The sequence below is a fragment of the Aphidius gifuensis genome, linkage group LG1, assembly GCF_014905175.1.
Source record: "Aphidius gifuensis isolate YNYX2018 linkage group LG1, ASM1490517v1, whole genome shotgun sequence".
Lineage (NCBI taxonomy): Eukaryota > Metazoa > Arthropoda > Insecta > Hymenoptera > Braconidae > Aphidius > Aphidius gifuensis.
The window spans coordinates 2,884,032-2,904,214 of NC_057788.1; the positions used below are offsets into that span (position 1 = coordinate 2,884,032).

The 20,183-nt window shown below is 24.0% G+C and overlaps 2 protein-coding genes across 2 annotated transcripts; both read right to left on the minus strand.

Annotated features, from left to right (window-relative positions):
- Positions 1-13,333: 13,333 nt before the first annotated feature.
- LOC122860942 (seipin) lies at positions 13,334-15,474 on the minus strand. Its single transcript, XM_044165024.1, has 5 exons — positions 15,018-15,474; positions 14,791-14,936; positions 14,498-14,700; positions 14,157-14,430; positions 13,334-14,060 (listed from the first exon to the last, which is right to left on the minus strand). Exons 1-5 carry the CDS (start codon positions 15,239-15,241, stop codon positions 13,903-13,905), a joined length of 1,005 nt encoding a protein of 334 aa, XP_044020959.1. The 5' UTR covers positions 15,242-15,474; the 3' UTR covers positions 13,334-13,902.
- Positions 15,475-16,131: 657 nt separating this feature from the next.
- Positions 16,132-18,622, minus strand: LOC122860943 (retinoblastoma-binding protein 5 homolog). The gene is made up of 7 exons (XM_044165026.1): positions 18,542-18,622; positions 18,443-18,468; positions 18,176-18,348; positions 17,853-18,081; positions 17,310-17,765; positions 16,809-17,217; positions 16,132-16,722 (listed from the first exon to the last, which is right to left on the minus strand). The coding sequence occupies exons 1-7, from the start codon at positions 18,558-18,560 to the stop codon at positions 16,637-16,639; spliced, it is 1,398 nt and encodes a 465-aa protein (XP_044020961.1). The 5' UTR covers positions 18,561-18,622; the 3' UTR covers positions 16,132-16,636.
- Positions 18,623-20,183: the final 1,561 nt, after the last annotated feature.

The following is a 20,183-nucleotide window of genomic DNA, read 5'->3' on the forward strand; positions in this document are numbered from 1 at the left end:
CAAAATCAAAGTATTTCTTTCATAGATGAAACTTTTTCTTTTTTTTTTTTTTTTTTACCAATTTAAAGATAATCGAATATTTTTGAATTTTAAATATTCTTTTTTTATTCATGAAGGTTTCTACTGATAAAGGTTCAAGCAGAATATCAATTTTCAAATTTACAAGTTCGAATATGAATTAAAAAAAAAAAAAAAAAAAAAAGTTTTTAAAATGATATTAAAAATATTTAAAATCATCTATGGACGGTACAATAAATCCCGACTAATACAAACACTCAAAACAAGTTTAATTAATTTTTTATATATAATTGTGATTATTATAATTTTTTATAAAACGTTAAGAAAAATATATTATCATATTTAAAAGTATAAAATATATACATTTTTATTTTTAAATATGCATCATGACTTATCATCTAAAATCTAAATATTTTTTCCATATGTCAGTAATAAAATAATATTTCAACAAGTAACAATAATTATTATACAGAAATAGAACTAAGAAAATAGTTTTGAAAAAAAACAAAACTATCTATTATCTTAATTGTTTAAAGATTAAATTTAATAAAAAATTATGTATCTTTATTAATTTTTCTAAACTAATTAATTCATTTATTTATTTATTTATTTATTTATTTATTCATTTATTTATTTATTTTTCCATACTGGATGAATATATTTAAATAGTTTGATCATGCGTAGCTTGGTATTTACTACATGGTAATATAATAACCGATTGATCGTCAATAGCACCTTTAAATATAGGTATAAGATTTTTAAAAACCACTGTAAGACAAGTACAACCACCAATGAAGTAAACCCGGTTATATTATTTATTTATTTTTTTGTTTACAACATTCCAAGCTGACGAGTTTCTGGAAAACTATATGCATTTATATATGTATCAGAAAACTAAAGTATGGTCAAGATGAGTTTGAAATGTGCAAAAGTCTTTTCATGTTTATATGAGCTGGATCAACTTTATAACTACACATTGATACAACCACACATATACACACAACATCAAGAATTAATGTGTATGTATTTTAAACTTGCGTGTTGTCTTTCCATTATGGAATTATTGTCATTTAAACGTATACGAAGATTTTAAAAGATATATTTTTTCAATAAATATATTAACAAGTTCATCGTGTCTCATTTTGTTATACACAAATAAATATTTCAACATATATAAATGCGTGTTCAAGGTCTTTTTCTTAAATAATAATTTGTATATATTGATAAAACATTTCAAATTTATTATTATTATTTTTTATATTTAATTTATTGTAATATATACATTGGTAAAAAATATATATTTATTAATATATTGAATGAGGTTAATAAAAGTGATGATAGTTTTTCAAGTATTTTAATAAAAGAAATAGAATAATAAATGACGTTTCATTGAAAAAAAAAACAACAAGTTGTTTTTTATTTTAATAATTTAGCTGCTATTGTCACTTAGCTATTAATATATGTTCAAGACAAATGAAAAAAATAAAAATATTTAGTGTACGTAGTCATTGAACATTATATAAACACTGAGAATAAAATTAAGAAATATTTTTGTTAAACCAACCATAAAATTGCACATTCTCACTTTAATGTACTTAAAACATCAGACACAAAAAGCATTAAACTGTCAAGTAGGTGCAATTGCATGTTTTGTTACTGGTCATGTGATGTGATTCGAAGCATAACGATATAACTTCCCAGGAGATTTCATAGACCCGTAACTCCCTTAAATTCTAATGACAATTCTATACACACATTAACAAAAACAAAAAAAAAAAACATCAACAACAACATCAACAATGAGAAACAAAAAAAAGATTGATTGAAATAGAAAAGTTTTTTCATCAAATAACAGCATTCATTCCAGTAAAAATAAAAAAATATTTTCAATAAAATTTTTGCAGAATTTTCTATTTGCACTAGTAGTAAAATCAATAATTGGTCAGACATAAAAGTAAATATGCATTATTTCACATACTTGTTAACATAAAAGCATGATATAAATAAAAACAATAAAATAATAAAAATTTTAAATGTTTAAAAATAATAATTGATATAAATAATAATAAATTTATTATGAAAATAAAAAAGTATATATCGTCAACAAGTGTAGTCAATAAAATATTTTATGGTGCAAGTGAATAAATCGATTTATACACAAAAGCAAAGGTCCATAGAGATATTTAATAGACGAATTGTAACACAATAATATTTCTCAGTATAAATTTATCGAATCATCAACGATACACAACAAATATTTACAAAGATATACAATGTGTCTGTTGAACGCATGTTAGAACAGGTTGTGAGTTACTATTTGATGTTATAAATACACACACACACATAAACATAGACACACAAATATATATATATAATATATTTATCGATAAATATTACAGGTTTTAAAATACCGGTCCTATCCTATAAGCAACTAGTTCAGTTTCAGTATCTTGAGTTGTTCAATGTCTTGCTACACTTGTACATATACACTGGCTTCCGTGATGCCTGGGGCAAATTAAAAAATGAGTGGAAAGTTTTTAGCGTCCAGTAATCATTAAATTGCAATATACCATGATAAAATATACATATACCTATAAATAAAATAGACTATGCATGAAATCAGTCGAAGAATATATATACATATGCGAAAAGTTCTATGTTAGAAAATAAATAAAGCAAAGATTTTTATGTGTAAAAAAATCGACATATGTTATGTATAGCTAAGGAAAATGTATCAGTATATATAAAGTACATGTCAATGTGGGCTAAGAAGATTCTACAAAAGTAAGCTAAAAAAAAAAAATGAAAATAAAATATGAAAGAAAATATGAGGCAAGCTTGAAAAAATAAAAAAAGTATAGAAGGGGCAGGTGGTTGATGATGCTTGAAAAGCCCGAGGGTATAAGAGGGTCTTTTTAAGTCAAAGACGAATGAAAGCCAAGAAGTAAATTATATATAAATTCAAGTCGGTTTTATTCGTTGATATTCGTGTATCATCGGGCACGCGAAGATCACGCGTATCAAGGTCGTGGTCGTGCGTCTACCTTCATTTTTGAATCACAGAGAGCAAGTGCATGTATATACCATCAGAAAAAAATGAAAAAAAAAATCATATACACGCCTCTTAATCCTAACATATATGTATGTAATATATTGTAATATGTATTGAAGTTAAAAATATGTATTTTTTTTTTTTATCCCTCCCGAAGGCTCATCCGGTCGAAGTGCGCCTTTTACTGCAAAATAAATGTACAAGAGGGGATAAATCCAGTATAAAGTAAGAGCAACATATACTTGTTGTTGGAGAACAATTTATCCTTGTTTATCTTAAATATTTTTTGTATTTATCATCTTTTTCTAATCTCCCTCTACAAGGATGTTGCCTGAAGCACCTTCGGTCCAGAACTAATCGTCGAAATAAACCGACGATTCTCTTCTACGGCTGAACAGCCACCTGCTTTATGTCGGCATGATGGAGATCGACGCCTCTTTTCTACCTCACCGCTCATCCAAAGTATTTTTATCTTTCTCTTGGTATATCAATTTGTATCTGTTTATTTCATTTTATATATGTATAATATGTATAACTTGTATAAATGTACATCAGTAATGCCTGCAGCAGCAACCTACTCTCTTCTCTTATTTCATCGACCACACTGCTCCAGCTTCAAGCCTTCAATGTATTAACTATTATATATATCTATATGTATATCTCTATATATACCTACTGCATCATTTGGGAAAATTAGATGGCAGAGTTTATACTGCAAAATTGCTCGATTATACCTCGAAAATAGTTTGTACGAGATTAACTTGGAAATAGACGGATATTACTGACTGTACATGTACGTTAACATATATTTTTTCTCAAATTTGCTTTTTTATACTTTGAAGTGGTCCCGGGCTTTTGATGGTTCAAGAAGTACTCAATAGAGTTTGTTTAGCTCAGGATGAGTTGTGGGTTTTTATAAATTTTTTTTTTCATGTTTTTTTTTGTTTATTTTTTTATTTTACGGCACTGTTTGTTCTTCATAAATTTATTTCATTTATTATTTATTTATTTGTTTTTTTGTTTTAATTTTTTTTCATCATAAAGATTAAACAAAAAATAAAGGATCTCTTAGGAGAATTACCACTCGATGATGATAATGATAATGATGATGATGATGATGACCGTATCCGTAAAGCAACATTGGACATAGTTTTGAGTTCAGCGTACTGATCGATTTCATCGAGTATTGCAATTGGTTTGATGTACACAAGAAATGGAATGCCCGGTTGTTTAAAGTTTCAACTTGTTCTAGCACGACAGCCAACTTCCTTACTTAGTAAAATCCGGTTGTTTCACAACGCACTCTCTTTGTCGCATTTCCGTAATGAACGATCATTTAACGATCAGTTTTACCGGGAATATACCTTTTTTATTTTTTTTCCCCAGATTTTTTTAATAATAAAAAAATAAAAAATACAATAAAATATTTATTTTTCTAATTTATTTTATATATTTTTTTTTTCAAATTATAAAATAATTGGAAATAAATAATTACAAAATACAAAAACAACAACAACAAGAAATGATATTTAATGAAAAAAAATCAAAATTTTAAAACATCTGTTTATGTTTTTTTTTTTCATTTATTAATTTTGTATTTATGGAATGCAATCTTGATCTGAAAAAATATATATACACTGTAAATTTTAACTATATCAATAAATGTATTTTTTTTTTTAACATGTTAAACACATGTAGCAAAAAGATGACTGTATATTTAAATATTTACTGTTTAATTTAATTGTAAATAAATATAAAATATATAGATTTGAAAATAAGATAAAAACTATTATATAATAAATTAAATTGAATAAAAATAAAATTATTATAAACTTAAATTTATAATAATAAATAATAATAAATTAGAATAATTTTATTACCGTAAAAACTAGATTTTTATTTTATGTTGTTTTATACAAGTTTATTTTTATTTTGTATTTTCAAGAGACACATACCACAAAATACCTTTTAGAAACTCTCATGTGTCATTGTCAAGTGCTAACCTACTGGCAATACAAATGCAGGGAAAAGACAATTGGAGATAGGATATCAAATATATATTTAGTATATACATATATAAAGAATATATAGATGTATGTACAATTGTACATGTACCGAGTTGTCCCTGGGGATTTTAATGGATTTCGAAGATACTCGAGAGGAATTAAATGTCAAGCTGTATGCGGGGGTTACATTTATAAAAACAATAAAATAAAAAATGTAAAATGAGTTACTTTATACATATATACTTTATACACTTATAAATATAACATATATATTTTTATGTTTTAGTAAATGTAGTGGTGTTCACGAAGCTTGCAACAGCTTGCTCATAGTTCAGCAACCGAGCCGTTCAACAGCTCGATGTGAATTTTAATGTACTTGCCATATCGTAAGCACGTATTCAATGCGTGTATCAACTAAATGTATACATTTATTTTTACAATGTTTAAATAAATGATAAATGAAAAAAAATAATCATCGAAATAATAGAATTAAAAATACATATACATTTGTGTATTAATTTATTTCTCATTTTGATATATTCTATTACTTGAAAATAATTGTAATTTTTTTGATGATCCATAACGATAATTAAATATTTTAGAAAAAATATTTTTTAAATTTAATATAGATAATAAAGAATTTAAATGAAAAATATGTTTTTACAAATTTAATTGGAATTTGAAAATTGTTTTACAAATTTTTTTTAATTAATTTTTTATTTTTTTGAGTATACTTATGTAAAAATATTTATTAAATTTTTAATAATATAAATTTTACAATTATATAAAATGAAAAAAATAAAAAATATCTATTTAAATGTATTATAAATAAATAAAAAAAAAAAAAAGGATGAAAAAATTTGAGTTTTACAGTAGAAAAAATGATTTAAATAAAATTAAAAAAATAGAATTTCTAAAAAATTAGAAAAGAAAATAAAATAAAAATATATTTATGAATATTAATAAAAATACGTGTTTACTTCAGGTCATGCTTAAGTAACGTCTGAAGCATTTTACAGACAGAATATGGTAGGTAATATTAATGCATAGCAGTCGTTGCTTGAATCAGCTTTTACACAGAGTTTCGAAACCTCAAACATCGCATACAAGATGCAAGGGTGTTATGTAGTATGATAGAGAAGTTTTAGAATTGCTACTGCAGACTAAGATAGAGCAAGAAGAAAAAAAAAAAAAACACACACAGTTAATATATAGAGCCTTCGGGCAATTCAAGTTGTATAGTTGTTGTTGTTGTTGTTGGTTGTATTACTATATATATCCTTTTACACCAGTTTATCTCTCTGCTTTTCACTCATTCGCGGTGTACTTCACCAGTGGCGGTGTGCAGCGATTCTTACAAGACAAGTTCAACAAAAAAATAATAATATAAAATAAAAATATTAACTCTAGTATACAGTAAAGGTAGTTAAATTGATATAAAAAAAAAACAATAGTAAAAAATATAAAACAAAAAAAAATTAATACAGTAAAAATAACAACAAACTTATGAGAGATAAAAAAACAATTAAATATATAAAATACAGAAAAATCAAATGGTTCATTTATACACCTTTGTTTTCAACTTTTTATAAATAAATAAATAAATTTTTTTAAAAACAACTGGACTCGAGTTTGTTGTGTATATAGTTACAAAATAAAATTTCAATTTAATTGGACAACATTTGTTGAAAGACGTAAAGTAACTTTTTTTTTTGTTTTATTTTTATATATAAATATATTGATAATGAGATAATGGGTCCAGATGTTGATAAATTCATTTGATGAGAAAAAAAAAAAAAAACATGACGTAAAAAAAAATAATTGAAAAAATTCTTATCAAGTAGAAAAAAAAATAAAATTTTGTTGATAAAATTATTTGACAAAAATCTGCAAGTGTTTGCATATTTTTAAATTCAAGAATTTTCAAGTAAAGATATATATTTAATTGAAGCTTTTTAGAAATAAAAAATATGTCGAAAATATCTTAATTAAAATACCATGAAATAGCTTAAATATATACTCAATTTCTGGACACTGGAATGTCTGTGATGCTGTATAAAATATCTTAGTTTTTTTTTTTTTCAAAATGTACAAAAAAAATTCCACACTTAAATTTAAAAATATTTTACTTGTTTGTTACTAAATTCAAATCATTATTATTTATTTTTTTTTCATTCTATTTGACATGATTGTTGGGATATTTAAAATTTTTCTATTCAATTTTTTATCTCAGTGATATGAAATTATGTCTCATCTTGCTTGGCAGGTTGCTTCTGTCTTATCAGATTAAACTCTATTAAATTTTTGTGTTTATTCATTGGTTTTTTTTTTTTTTTTCGTAGCTCGCATGAGTTGTCGTGATGAGTAGACACCTTACCCTTACACTGCATAAGTAAGCAAACGTTTATTTAAAAGATATCATCGCAAACTTGCGCCTCTTACAATGATCCCCATATATATGTATACATGTGAAAGGTTAAATCTTTTAAGTTACCAACATCGTCATAGTAAATATATATATAGTAAAAACCACCACCCAAATGAAACTGTTTACTCGCAAAAACACGATTCAAAGATTTTATCTAATCGTTACTTTTTGATCTCATAAATGTTCATAGAAACGTAAAAAGGAGCTGCATCACAGTTTTTCTGTTTACTCTATCAACTGTTGTATAAAGTTGTTATATAAACTACAAGTGACAAGCTTCACTAAATAATTTTATTGTTTACTTCCCTTAGAAAATTATCTTTAACACAATATTGACAACAAAAGTTATGTCTTTTATTTGTTTTAAATTTTAATGTATATGTTTATATTTTTATATAAATTCTTTTTAATTACTTAAAATATTTATATAATTTTTAATATTAACAATTTTTATTTTTATTATTTTCCCAATTACATTATTAATAAAGTTTTATCTGAGGTTTTGTCTACTACATAAAGAAAAAAAAAAAAAAGAAAATGTCAATACATTAAAATATTTAAAATTCATCAAAATAAAATGTTTTATTTATTTATTTTTTTTTATTTTCAATACATTGAAATCTACAACGTTCTATCATGTACAAGTGATATGAATATTTTCTTTTGTTTTTCGTTGAATAACTTGTAAATGCAATATGAAATTTTCATATATCGTAGAAAAATAAAAAAACCAATATTTTTTGTATCAAATATTCTACATCAACAATAAACAAGTATATATTTATTTTTTTTTTATTATATAAAATCAATTCAGTGGTAATCAACTTGAAAATTTATGAAGAAAAAAAGAAGGTTTTTCTTAAGAATCACAAGTCATTGTTTTAACATTGTGTTACAACAGTCGAGTAGATAGAAAAAAAAAATTGAATAAAAATATTTCAAGTATATTCTAGTTTGAGATGTACTCAAAAAACAATGATGTAGAATGTATATATAGATTTTATTGAGTACTCAATTCAAACTTTATGAATCAAAAAGACTCCAACAACAAGATCATACTGACCTACAGTAAAATTCAAAAAAAATTATTTCAATAAATCATACAATACAATTTTTTTCATTCAATTTCGTTTTATTATTTTTTATTAAGCCACTTGCACAACAATTCAATAATATAAATATATAAATGCTAACATGGAAATTCATATCAACAAAAATGAAAATAAAAAAAAAAAAAACCATTTATATTGTTTATTATGATTTAAGTAAAATTTTTATTTTTAATTATTCAATTATAAATATATCTTGAATTTACATTTCGATAAAATAAAAAAAAAATATTTTTAAATAATATATGTACTCGTAAATAATAATTACAAAATTTGTATTTTTTTTTCGTTATATTATTAAAATGTTATATTTAATTTAATGTAAAAATTTATTAAATATTTATTTTAAATAATATACATGTATAAGCACAATTAATTTATAAAAAAAAAAAAATATAATACTCATAATCAAGACAATATTGACACATTTAATGTACATAGTTCCTAAAAATTAAAAAAATTTTTTAATTATAAAAAAATTTCGATTAAAGTGTTCACCATGCTTGCTATTTTTTTTTATAATCACTCATCTAATATACGCTGAATAATCAAAAAAAAATATTTTACCTTAAATGAAATTTTTTTTCAGTGAATTTTTTTGTCTATTTTTTTTTTCTTTCATCATCAAATATATACGAGTGACATTTGCTCATATATACTATAATAATAATAATTCTCATTTGAAAGCATAAGAAAAAAAAAAAATATATATATATCATAAAGAATTCAGGATAAAAAAAACTGGATACCGAAGGTCGGTGTCAGCAAAAGAGATAGAGTGTAGCAGTATGACCGGTTAGAGAGACTCTCGTATTATATATTAAGTAAATAACACATTGACGCCACCAAGCTTAAGGTGTAGAGAGAGGGATGAAGAGCAAGGTACAAGACTCACCTTTATTCAGGAGTCTTGCTGATGATTCAAGTAAAAACCACAAGTTGATAAAACGAAAAAAAAAAAAATTAAAAAAAAAAAAACAAATGCAAATATAAAAAAAACCAGCTTTTTTTTTCATTAAAAAAATTTTAAAATAAATAAATAAAGTTTATAATTTTTAAGCTTTGATAATAGTAAGCTAATTTAATTTTTTAATATTAATTTTGTACTGTTTTTTTTAGGTATTATTTTACTCTTTTTTTAATTTTATTTTACTCATTTTTTTCCTTTTTTTTTTAACATTTTTCATTAAAAATATCCTTTGTGCTTTGTGATGGCTAATATTATAGAGAGCACATTATATATAATGTGAATATGAAGTTAAAAAGAGAGGGAGAGAGAGAGAGAGATGATATTCTCAAGCAAGTTTGGCTGCTGCTGTTGAAGATTCAAGTCACTTCTTACTTCTATAAATATCATGGCTCATTATTTTGCTGCGTATATTGCTGGCACCTGTCGTGTGGTGGTTTCAGGTAAAGGTTGTATACGGTTCGATGAACAAGTCCGGCTACAGGGTGTGTGCAAGAGATGAAAAAGAGGCAAAAGGATATTATGTATTATAACGCTGATGGATGAGAAAGAGAAATAAAAATGAAGCTAAATGAGAAAGATGAAAAATCAAAGAAAGCCAAGTTTCCTCTTAAAATATATAGTAGGGATAATATTATATATATTGAGGGGAAATTAACTCTTCTCTTTATATATATATATAGAGGTAACAAAAAAGAGGGAGTGATACTGCTGATGCTGATGCCACAAATCCAGGTCCACATTTATAAACCAGTGACTGTCAACTTTATGAATTAACCATCTCATTTTCTTGCATCCTATTTATGTAATTAAAAAATATTTCTCATTTCTCTCACTATTTCGACAACTGTGAATAATATCTTGAACATTTTGTTATTATTTTTTTTTTTTAAATCCTTTTACTCCACTTGGATTGAATAATATCTATTCATTCTCGGTATTTATTTATTTTTCCATTTCATCAAATTTATAAAATTATATTGACTTTGATGATAAATATAATAAATAATTTTATAAAACTATAATAATAATTATTAAAAAAAAAGTATTTAAATATATTTCCATTACTTGTTTACTCGTACATGAAGATGAGCGATTATTATTGGACTTAATAATATTTTTGTTGGATGAAAGAAAAAAAAAATAAAATTGAAATGAAATGTTGGCTGATGATGATACTTGATCAGTATATCATCAGACAGGGGCATTGTTGAATAACAGGGTTTATTGAAGATTTCATAACGAACAATGAAAACTTGGACGTCATGTTGTGATAATAGAGAGTCACTATCATCTGTGATGATGAGTTAAATATGATATTATGATGATGATAATAACAACAAAGACCAGGAGTAAATGAAAAAAAAAATATTCCATTTTGTTGATTGTCTTTCAATTTATACTATTTGATATATAAAATTTTATTTTTCTGCTTTTAATTGAATAAAATTTTATTGTTTTAAATATCATATAAAATTCAATTTATCATTTGATTATATTGATTTTGGTTATATGTTTTTTGTTTGTTGTTACTTACTTTAATGAAATGAGTTTTTACATTGGTAAACTTTTCGATGGGTCACGTAACAAGTGATGTTGTTGTGTTATCCTTGTGAAAAGACAACATAATGACAAAACAAGTAAGCTGTGATACTCAAAGTTAGTTAACGTATAATCTCTTTTGTGTGAAACAAACAAGAACGTTATACTTTGAAGAAGAAAATTTTATAATTTTATTTTTTTAAATGATATACCTTATCATGAGCTAAACAAACTTACTTGTTTAAATATTGCAAGTATTTAATTTATTGATATATATATGGTGATATCTAGTAAATTAACATGAATAAATTTTAACATTATTTTATATATATATACTTGAATTGAGTAACATTAAAATTATTATAAAAGTTATTATATAAAATTGTAATTTGGTATATTATTCATAATTCAAAAACATTAAAGTTAGTGTTATATTTGAGTGGGTATAAAATTTCATTGAATAAACTTTATCCGATGAATTTTCTCAACCACAATGGTCTTTTTACTTTTATATAAAATCAACGAAAAACTTGCCAAGAAACAGTTATTGCATTCCTGGCAAAAATATACAAGACGTGAAAAACTTTGCAATGCTTGAGGCATGACAAATATTGAAAAAATATTTTTAAATCAATTTTTTTTTTTATTTCTATTTTATTGAAGAATAATATTTTTTATTTATATTTATTATTTTTTTTTTTATTTCAATCAATCATAAAATATGACAAACAAGATTATTATTATTTTTTTTGGTTTATTTTTTTAAAGATGAGACATACTAGTCAATTCAAAATGAATGATTTTAGTTTTTTCTTTTTTTTTCTTTTATTCAATAATTCAAATATATAGATAGAATTTTTTTTATGATTTTTAAAAATACAAAGTAGTATAATTATTGATTACTTAAAAATATAAGCTTGATTTTCAAATTTAAAATATCATATATTATGTAATGAATTAATTATGAATACGTATTCAACTTGGAAAGAGAATTAATTTAAACTTCAATTTGAGTTAATATATTTCGTTTCATATCCTCCATGAAATACTTAGTACATGAAAAAAAAACCTACAATTTTTTAGAATTAAAAAAAGAAAAAAAAACTATAAATTGAAAATGTAATTTAAAAAATTAAAATAATCGATTTTCAGTTAATGGAAAATAGTTGCTTTGAATTAAAACATCAATATGAAATCAATTGCCAGATAAAAAAAAAAAAAATAGCATCACGCTTGCGTGGTTTATAGAAATCAAGTACACTTGTATTATTAAACTATAGTTAAATAAATAGAAATATAAGGGCTGCGTGTAATGTACAAATCTTTGTTCTTGTATTTATAAACAATTGTTCGTAAATGAGGCTTACAATGTTAATGAGTATTTGCTAAAAAAAAATAAAACTTTACACAAAAGAAGTAATTTTCCAGCCACATTAATTACTTCCATCAACATCTCATTATTTTAAGAGCTTATTGTTATTATTATTTTTAAATAAAAAAAAAATCTCAAAGTGGCTTTTATAAAAAAAAAATTATTCAATAAAATAAACTAGTAAAACAAATGTATCAAAAAAAAAATATACAAATAAATATAAAGTTTTTTAAAAATATTAATTTTACGATTGAGATAATCTTTACAAACTTTAATAATAAAAAAGGGATAATAAAATGAATCAAGATAATACAAGTATGGAGTATATATGCATATACTAGCAGACAAGTAAATACAGTAAAACACTAATGCTTTCACTGTAAAGGGACTTGGTGAACACCTGTCTGAATCTCGGTTTAAAAAAAAAAAACATTAAAACAAGAGAAGAAGCCCTTCGAATTCGCACTATTACCAGTAGAGTAGAGAGATGACGATGAAGTAGACTGTGTACTTGTAAAAAAATAAAATTTAAAAAAAAAAAAAAGAACCGGTTTTATCATATTATGCTGCGGTTTTCAATGTGAATTTATAAAAGTTAAGAGAAGAGATAAATATACGAGGTAGTCTTGATTTTTATTATTATTTTTGAATGACCTTTCAATGGATTTGAAAGTAGAAGCTTATAAATTATATTAAAATACACCCTGTACACCTGCTTTAGGGTTTTATCCAATTTTTTTTTTTTTCAACTTGAAAACAATCTTTCAAAATCTATATATGCATGTATGCATTCATGTATTATGAATACTGTACACCATTGACTGCGTGCTCGAAAGTTGTACTATATAATATTTTTTTTTTTTCTCAAAAATACTTGTGTCAATATATTAAACTTCTTTATTATACATATATAATTTTTTTTTTTTTTTTTTTAATTTATACACTCATTTTTTTTTCATTTACCCAAACAAAGTATACATAGAAAATAAAAAAAATGTAACGTAAAAAAAAAGTTGATTTATATAAAAAAATATAAATTTGGATTTGAAAAATTTTTTTTTGTTCATTTTATGTTTTTTATTTTAATAAAAAATGATAAATTTATTTATAAATTTAAAAATTTTTATTATGTAAAATGAAAATTTTTTATTTCGTGATTGATAAGCATCAATTTTTTATTTTTATATATGAAAAAACATGCAGTATGCAAAATTTAATAAATTCGCTGGTAAAATTTTTGGATAATATATTTTCTTTTTTTTATAATAAACTTTATGTATTTCATTGTTGAATAATAATTAGAAAATTTTATAAAATTAAATTGAATTTTTTTAAATACCTTTTTCTGGATTCTCTGAGTAAATATTTATGAATTAATTTTATCATTTGATAAAATGAATATCAACATTTAATCTACAGATGTTGATGGTTCATCAGTTGGTTTTAATTCTTCAATAAAGCGTGACATTGATGAATCATGATCACTTGTATCAGTTATATCATCACTGAAATTTTGTACATCATCCAACATTAAAGTTTCATTTACTGTTAATGATTCAAGTGACACTAAAACATTGAAAATCAATAATTTACATTACCATTTAAGCTACAAGCTAATCAACAAAAATAAAATCAATATTATTTGTAGTACAATTTAATTACATTTATCATTTGTAGATTCATCTTTGCTATCTTTTTTATAAGTGAATAATTCAATTGTACCATTATCTTCAGGAGCAAAACGTAGATAAGACAATATACAAACAAGTGCTATGAAAAATAGATTTGTGCTAATGCCAATAATGGCCGATATAATGGGCCAATGAAACATCAAATATCGTAAACCAGACAAGTGAGCTTGAATACCAATTGCTGCTGAATAAAATTCAATATTTTGTGATTGTATTCGTATGTCAACAGACGTTACTGGATGATTCTAATATGATATAAAACAATAAATTAATACTCAACTCTTAAAAATAAATAAATATAAATCAACATACTTGATTCTCAATGAAGCTACTAAACAATTCAACAACAATATTTTGTTTTTCTTCACGTGTATCAAACACAAGCATTGGTGAAAATACAAGTGTTTTTAAAATTTGCAATAAACCACTTCGATAATGTAACATTGTTGGACGACATGATTTATCAACCATGTGACCATCACGACTAAATAAATTTGCACAAACCATAAACATACCTGAAAATCGAAAAAAAAATACAACATTACCACATGTAAATTAATTAATAATCATAATGTTTACTTATTTATATATTTTTTTATTATTACCAAGTTCTTTGTTGGCATTTGATTCAGGCATTTCAAGATGTAAATAAATTTTATATGGTTGGCCAACCATAAGTAGTTGTTGTTTTTTAGTCAATTGAACACTTGCTGATGGAAAACTACATATTCCTTTATTTTTTTCACATGATCTAAAATAATAATAAGACAAATAATTATCATGAAATTTCATTGTTAGCATGAAGTAATGTGCTATTAAAATTTTAACTTACTCAAATTCAAGATGAACTGGTCGCATGTGTATCATACTTGGCATATATGCCCAATAAAATGCTGTATAAAGAAATATTGATATCCATACAATAACAATTGAACTTATGACAATAATTCCAGCTTTAAAGAATGCTATTTGCATTAATTGTACATTTTGTGTTGTTTGTTGTTTAGCATTGAATAATTTATCATTAAATTCACGAATAAATTTTGTAAAAAACATTTTTTTATTTCTTGTATTTTGAATGATAAATTTTATTTTTTAATTATTTCTTTAGTATAATTATTGGTTAGATTTTTTTTTTTTTTATTAAGACTTAGTTTGGTTGATAGTATTATCAAAAATATCATTATTTATTTAATCTTTTAGATACGTTGATTGATCATCAACATGTCACAACAATCAAGAGCATAACCTTCGAACATGACTAAAGTTTTATGTTTTAACGTTATTTTAAATTGGCAGCACTCATCAGCGATGAGAAAAAAAAAAAAGAGTTATATTTTTATAAAAATACATATTAAATAATTAAAAAAGAACTTTCAAATTACGATTACTTATTAAATAAATTAATAGGTGTAAAAAATTAAGCAAATAATTATCCAACGTATGCTAATGAAATATAAAAATAAAATATTAATACTAAAGTTTTTAATTTTTTTAATTAATAAATGTTTTAAAGAGAGCTTCATTTAAATAATATATATTGTTTAAATAATTAAAATTATTCATTTATATTCTTTTTTACAAGAACAAAAGTGTATATTTTTTTTTTTTTTCAAATTTTAAATGAACCGCGCATTTTCTCTTGCTCCGCCATCTTTGCAAAAAAAATAAAAAAAAAAAAAAAAATATAAGAAATAAAAAAATGAATAACGATAACTGCCAACTTCATTTGGTTCGGCTAGTTTTGAAAAAGCCGGTCGACTCCGTTTTTCCCAAAGTTTAATCATTCTAAAATAGTTCATGTAATCGCGAATTAAATATAAAATTATATCTGATCAGTTATATAAATTAAGAAGATAATGTTTGTGTATAAAAAAGTGAAAATTAAAGTGAATTGTGTTATTGGTTTTACGAGCAAAAAAAAAGAAAAAAAAAAAAAATGAAAAATTGTGATACAAGATTCATGACTGTGGAGCAGAAGCTGCTTGTTTATTTCGTATCCTCTCATAATGTATGTATTTTTATTTTTTAAATAATTACTCTAATTATATTTGAAATGTTTCATGTTTCTGTATGAAATAATTATGAGAATTTTAACTGAATATTTTGTTGATTGTCGTTTTTTTTTCTTGGACAATCATTGAGCTCATGTGATCTTGACATTTTTACATACAATCTCATGATTTTTTTATGTTGAATTTATTTATGCCAATGATTTATGAAAATAATCAACAATTAATTTCCCATGTCGACGTGATATTGGACATTTGACATATTCACAAACCATCAGTGTATTTTTTTAGCTGATAATAATTTTTTTTTAGTTAAAAATAGTAACTCAGTGCAAAAGAATTGTTTTGCTTGATAAAAAAAAATTTATTCATTTAAATTTCGTTAATTAAGCTAATGAAATATAAATTTTTTAATTATAATAAAAATAAAAATAAAAAATTATTTGCCTTTACGATGTTCAAGTCGAGGTCGGCCTTTTTTAGCAGCTGGTTTATCTTTACCTTTATTCAGCATAGGATGCGTTTCTAAAATTTATTTAAAAATAAAACGAAAAATTATATTATCATTAAATAACAATAGTTAATACAATGATAAATAAAAAAATACAAACCATCAGTTGGTGCACCCTGTAAATTAATATCATGTGAACGATGTTTTTTTGATGGTGGATCATGTGAGGTAGATTGACCCTCTTCTGCTTCTTCAACATCCGGTGCAATTGGTAAAAATTGTAATGAATCAATATCTTCAGTCTCTTCATCAGAACTACATAATGCAGCAACACGATCAATTGCAGCAACATCAACATCAACATCAATATCATGTGCTTCTTCTCCTTGAACAACTGATTTATCCTCATCACTTAAATCAAATTCACTTTCACGTTCTTCATATTCAACATTTTCATCAAGTTCTTTAAAATCTGGTGCAAATGCTGACCAATTTTCAACTTGATTTTGTGCCCAAATTGATACAACTCCAGATGATATAGATGCAATTATTGGTCTAACTGGATGCCACTAAAAAAAAAAAAATAGAAAAACAAACACGTTTACCACTATTTCTTCAAGTGGTTGTTTTTTATTTCATTCGAATTATATTATTAACTCACCACAACATCAAGTAAAAGTTCACCCTTAGTACCATGTAAAATTTTAACTAAATTTCCAATACTTTTTTCCCAAATATAAAGTGCATGTTGTCTTGCTGAACCAGCACAAACATACTCACCATCACCAGAAAAACAACATTTTTTCCACATTGTTTTATTGACTAAATCTTGTAATTTTTGTATTGGCTCTGGTTCACCATCAATACCACAAGCTAATATTTCAGTACTATCATAAACACGTATAACACGATCAGATGTATTTATTAAAAAACATGAACCACGTCGAGCAAATTCAATACTTTTAACAGCTGTATTACTTGCTGTACCTTGTGATATTTTATATGATGCTTTGACTTTTAATGTTTCTGCATCAAGTACTAATATTCGTCCACGAGCATTACCAGTAAATATATTTGCACCACGACGATCAAATGACGCTACAATATTCAAATCACTCTGTAAATTTAATTTTTTAAAATAATAATTAAACACTACTTGGATATTATTAATAATAATTTTCTTTTTAATAAATAAACAACATACATCTTCATCCAATGGTATAACACGATGTGTACCTTCAATTTCAACCATAACAGCTGCATGTCTCATTGGACATACTAAAAATTTATTTGGATTTCTTGGGTGAAATTGTACTTTTAATATTGGTGATGGAAATTTATATTTTTGATCACATTCACCAGTTAAAACATCCCAAATACAAACATTGTTATCAGTTGAAGCACTTAGTAATTTATGACCATTTCTTGACCAGCTATTAAATAGGAAAAACACAAAAGTATTATTTATCCATGTTAATAATTATAAGTAACTAGTTGAATTAAATATTGTATATTTATTTTTGTTACCTCAATGAACAAACTGGATGTACATGAGCACTTATTATTTTGGCAATTCCTCTAGTTAAAAAATCCCAAACGACAATACGTCCGTCATTGCATCCAACAGCAAGTAGTGTTCCTCTTTTATTGAATGTACATGTCACAGCAAGTGATATACAATCAAGTGTACCATCAAATTCCTATCAAATAAACATCAAATAAACAAAAATGTTAGACAATTGCTTTTGACAACAAAGGTTATGTTTGACTTTGTATTTTGTTAGTTGAACTTACCTCTGGATAATTTTGTCCAAATGATTCTGTTATAATTTTAAAAAAATATAAGATTATTAGTCTCATTGTTCTATGTTATAAATAATTGGTCATACTTACCCAATAGTTCTAAATTCATTTTGACATTTATTGTGTCATCAATTACACATTTTATTCTGTTGTTTATTATTTATTTACTTTAATTTTTTATTTTTTTTGACAGACTCTAAAGATAAGTCATAGCTCATTTTAACTAACAGTCGATAACTGACTATTTATTTTATCAACATAACATTATTATTATTATTAACATGGCGGTATTTAAGCCGCATTTCTATGTACCAAAATGGTGAGCCGCGAAGTATCAAGTAATTTTAAAATGAATATAAATAGTCATTGTGATTTGATGATTTTTATTAGCATTGCTTTAATTTAACATTGGGTTAATAGAGATAACTTATTTAAATTTCGATTAGAAAATTTGTATAGAACTTTGAAAGAGGACTTTATTATTTCAAATAATCTTTAGTTTTAATTAATTTCTTTTTGATACAATCATGTATATAATGTTCACCTACTAATATGAGCTTTTAGATGAAAATATAAATTAAATTAGTTTATAAAAAATATATTATTTTTCATATTTCATATTTTTTTTTTTTGCAGATTTGAGCTGTCTGCATGAAGAATATTTTCATGAATTTGCTGAATAAGGTAAGGATCTAAAAAAATAATAACGTGATAATAATTTTCATGATAAAAAGTAGTTAAAAATATTATAACAAAAAAAAAAAAAGAAATACTACCAATAAGAATGTTGTTCGTTTTAAAAAATAAAAAAATATATAATAGAGTAATGTCAGTTTTTATATTTTTTTCTATGATGAACAAAGGTATTAAAAATTACATATATAAACAAATAAAACATTGAAAAAAATAAAACTTTATTATGAGACGTATAAAGAAAGATAGTTCGAGAATACAAAGTGTCATTTCATTTCTTTGCACTCAGTCAGCAATCGCACTCGAGAATATATATAAGTTTGACTGAATCTTGAGTCAAGTTTTATACAGATATTTGATCAAAGACTTTAATTTTCCATCAATGTTGTCTTTGGTACTTTAAAATACTCCTTCATTATACATACATAACTTTGTAAATTTAAAACTTAAAAATTAGAAAAAAACCTTATTGCACGTGTAAGTTGTATTAGCTGACTTTTAAAATTTTTTTTTGCGTTTTACGTATTTATTCCAAGTGCCAATAAAGTGCTCTTCATCTATCAATAAGAGTTATATATCATCGTGATCTTGATTGTACTCATGAAGAAGTGGTAATAATAAATTAAAATTAAAAATTACTTAATCAATAAAGTATACAGTTGAATTTAAAAATCTAAATAAAACAACACCAAAAATTTTTAAATACAAATAATTTGAAATATTAAATAATGCAAGTAATTAATTTTTTTTTTTTTATTTTTAACTTGTTAAAAGACATTAAGTATATTTGTTTTCTTATTTTATTATTTTATTTTTTTAAACCTGAAAGTTTTATTTATTACACTAGAGTGTTTCGCAACTGTCGCTCTACCCTAAGGCGAATTTAGAACTGTCAGGCCGTTAACAGGCGACCTTTTAGTCTTATACGTTTTTTTTCTTTTTATTTTTTCATTCTTCTTTCCTTTAACAACAATTTTTTTTTTTATCATCCTCTCATATTACGTTTTTTGTTAAATAAAAATTCCGGTAAAATCCTCGT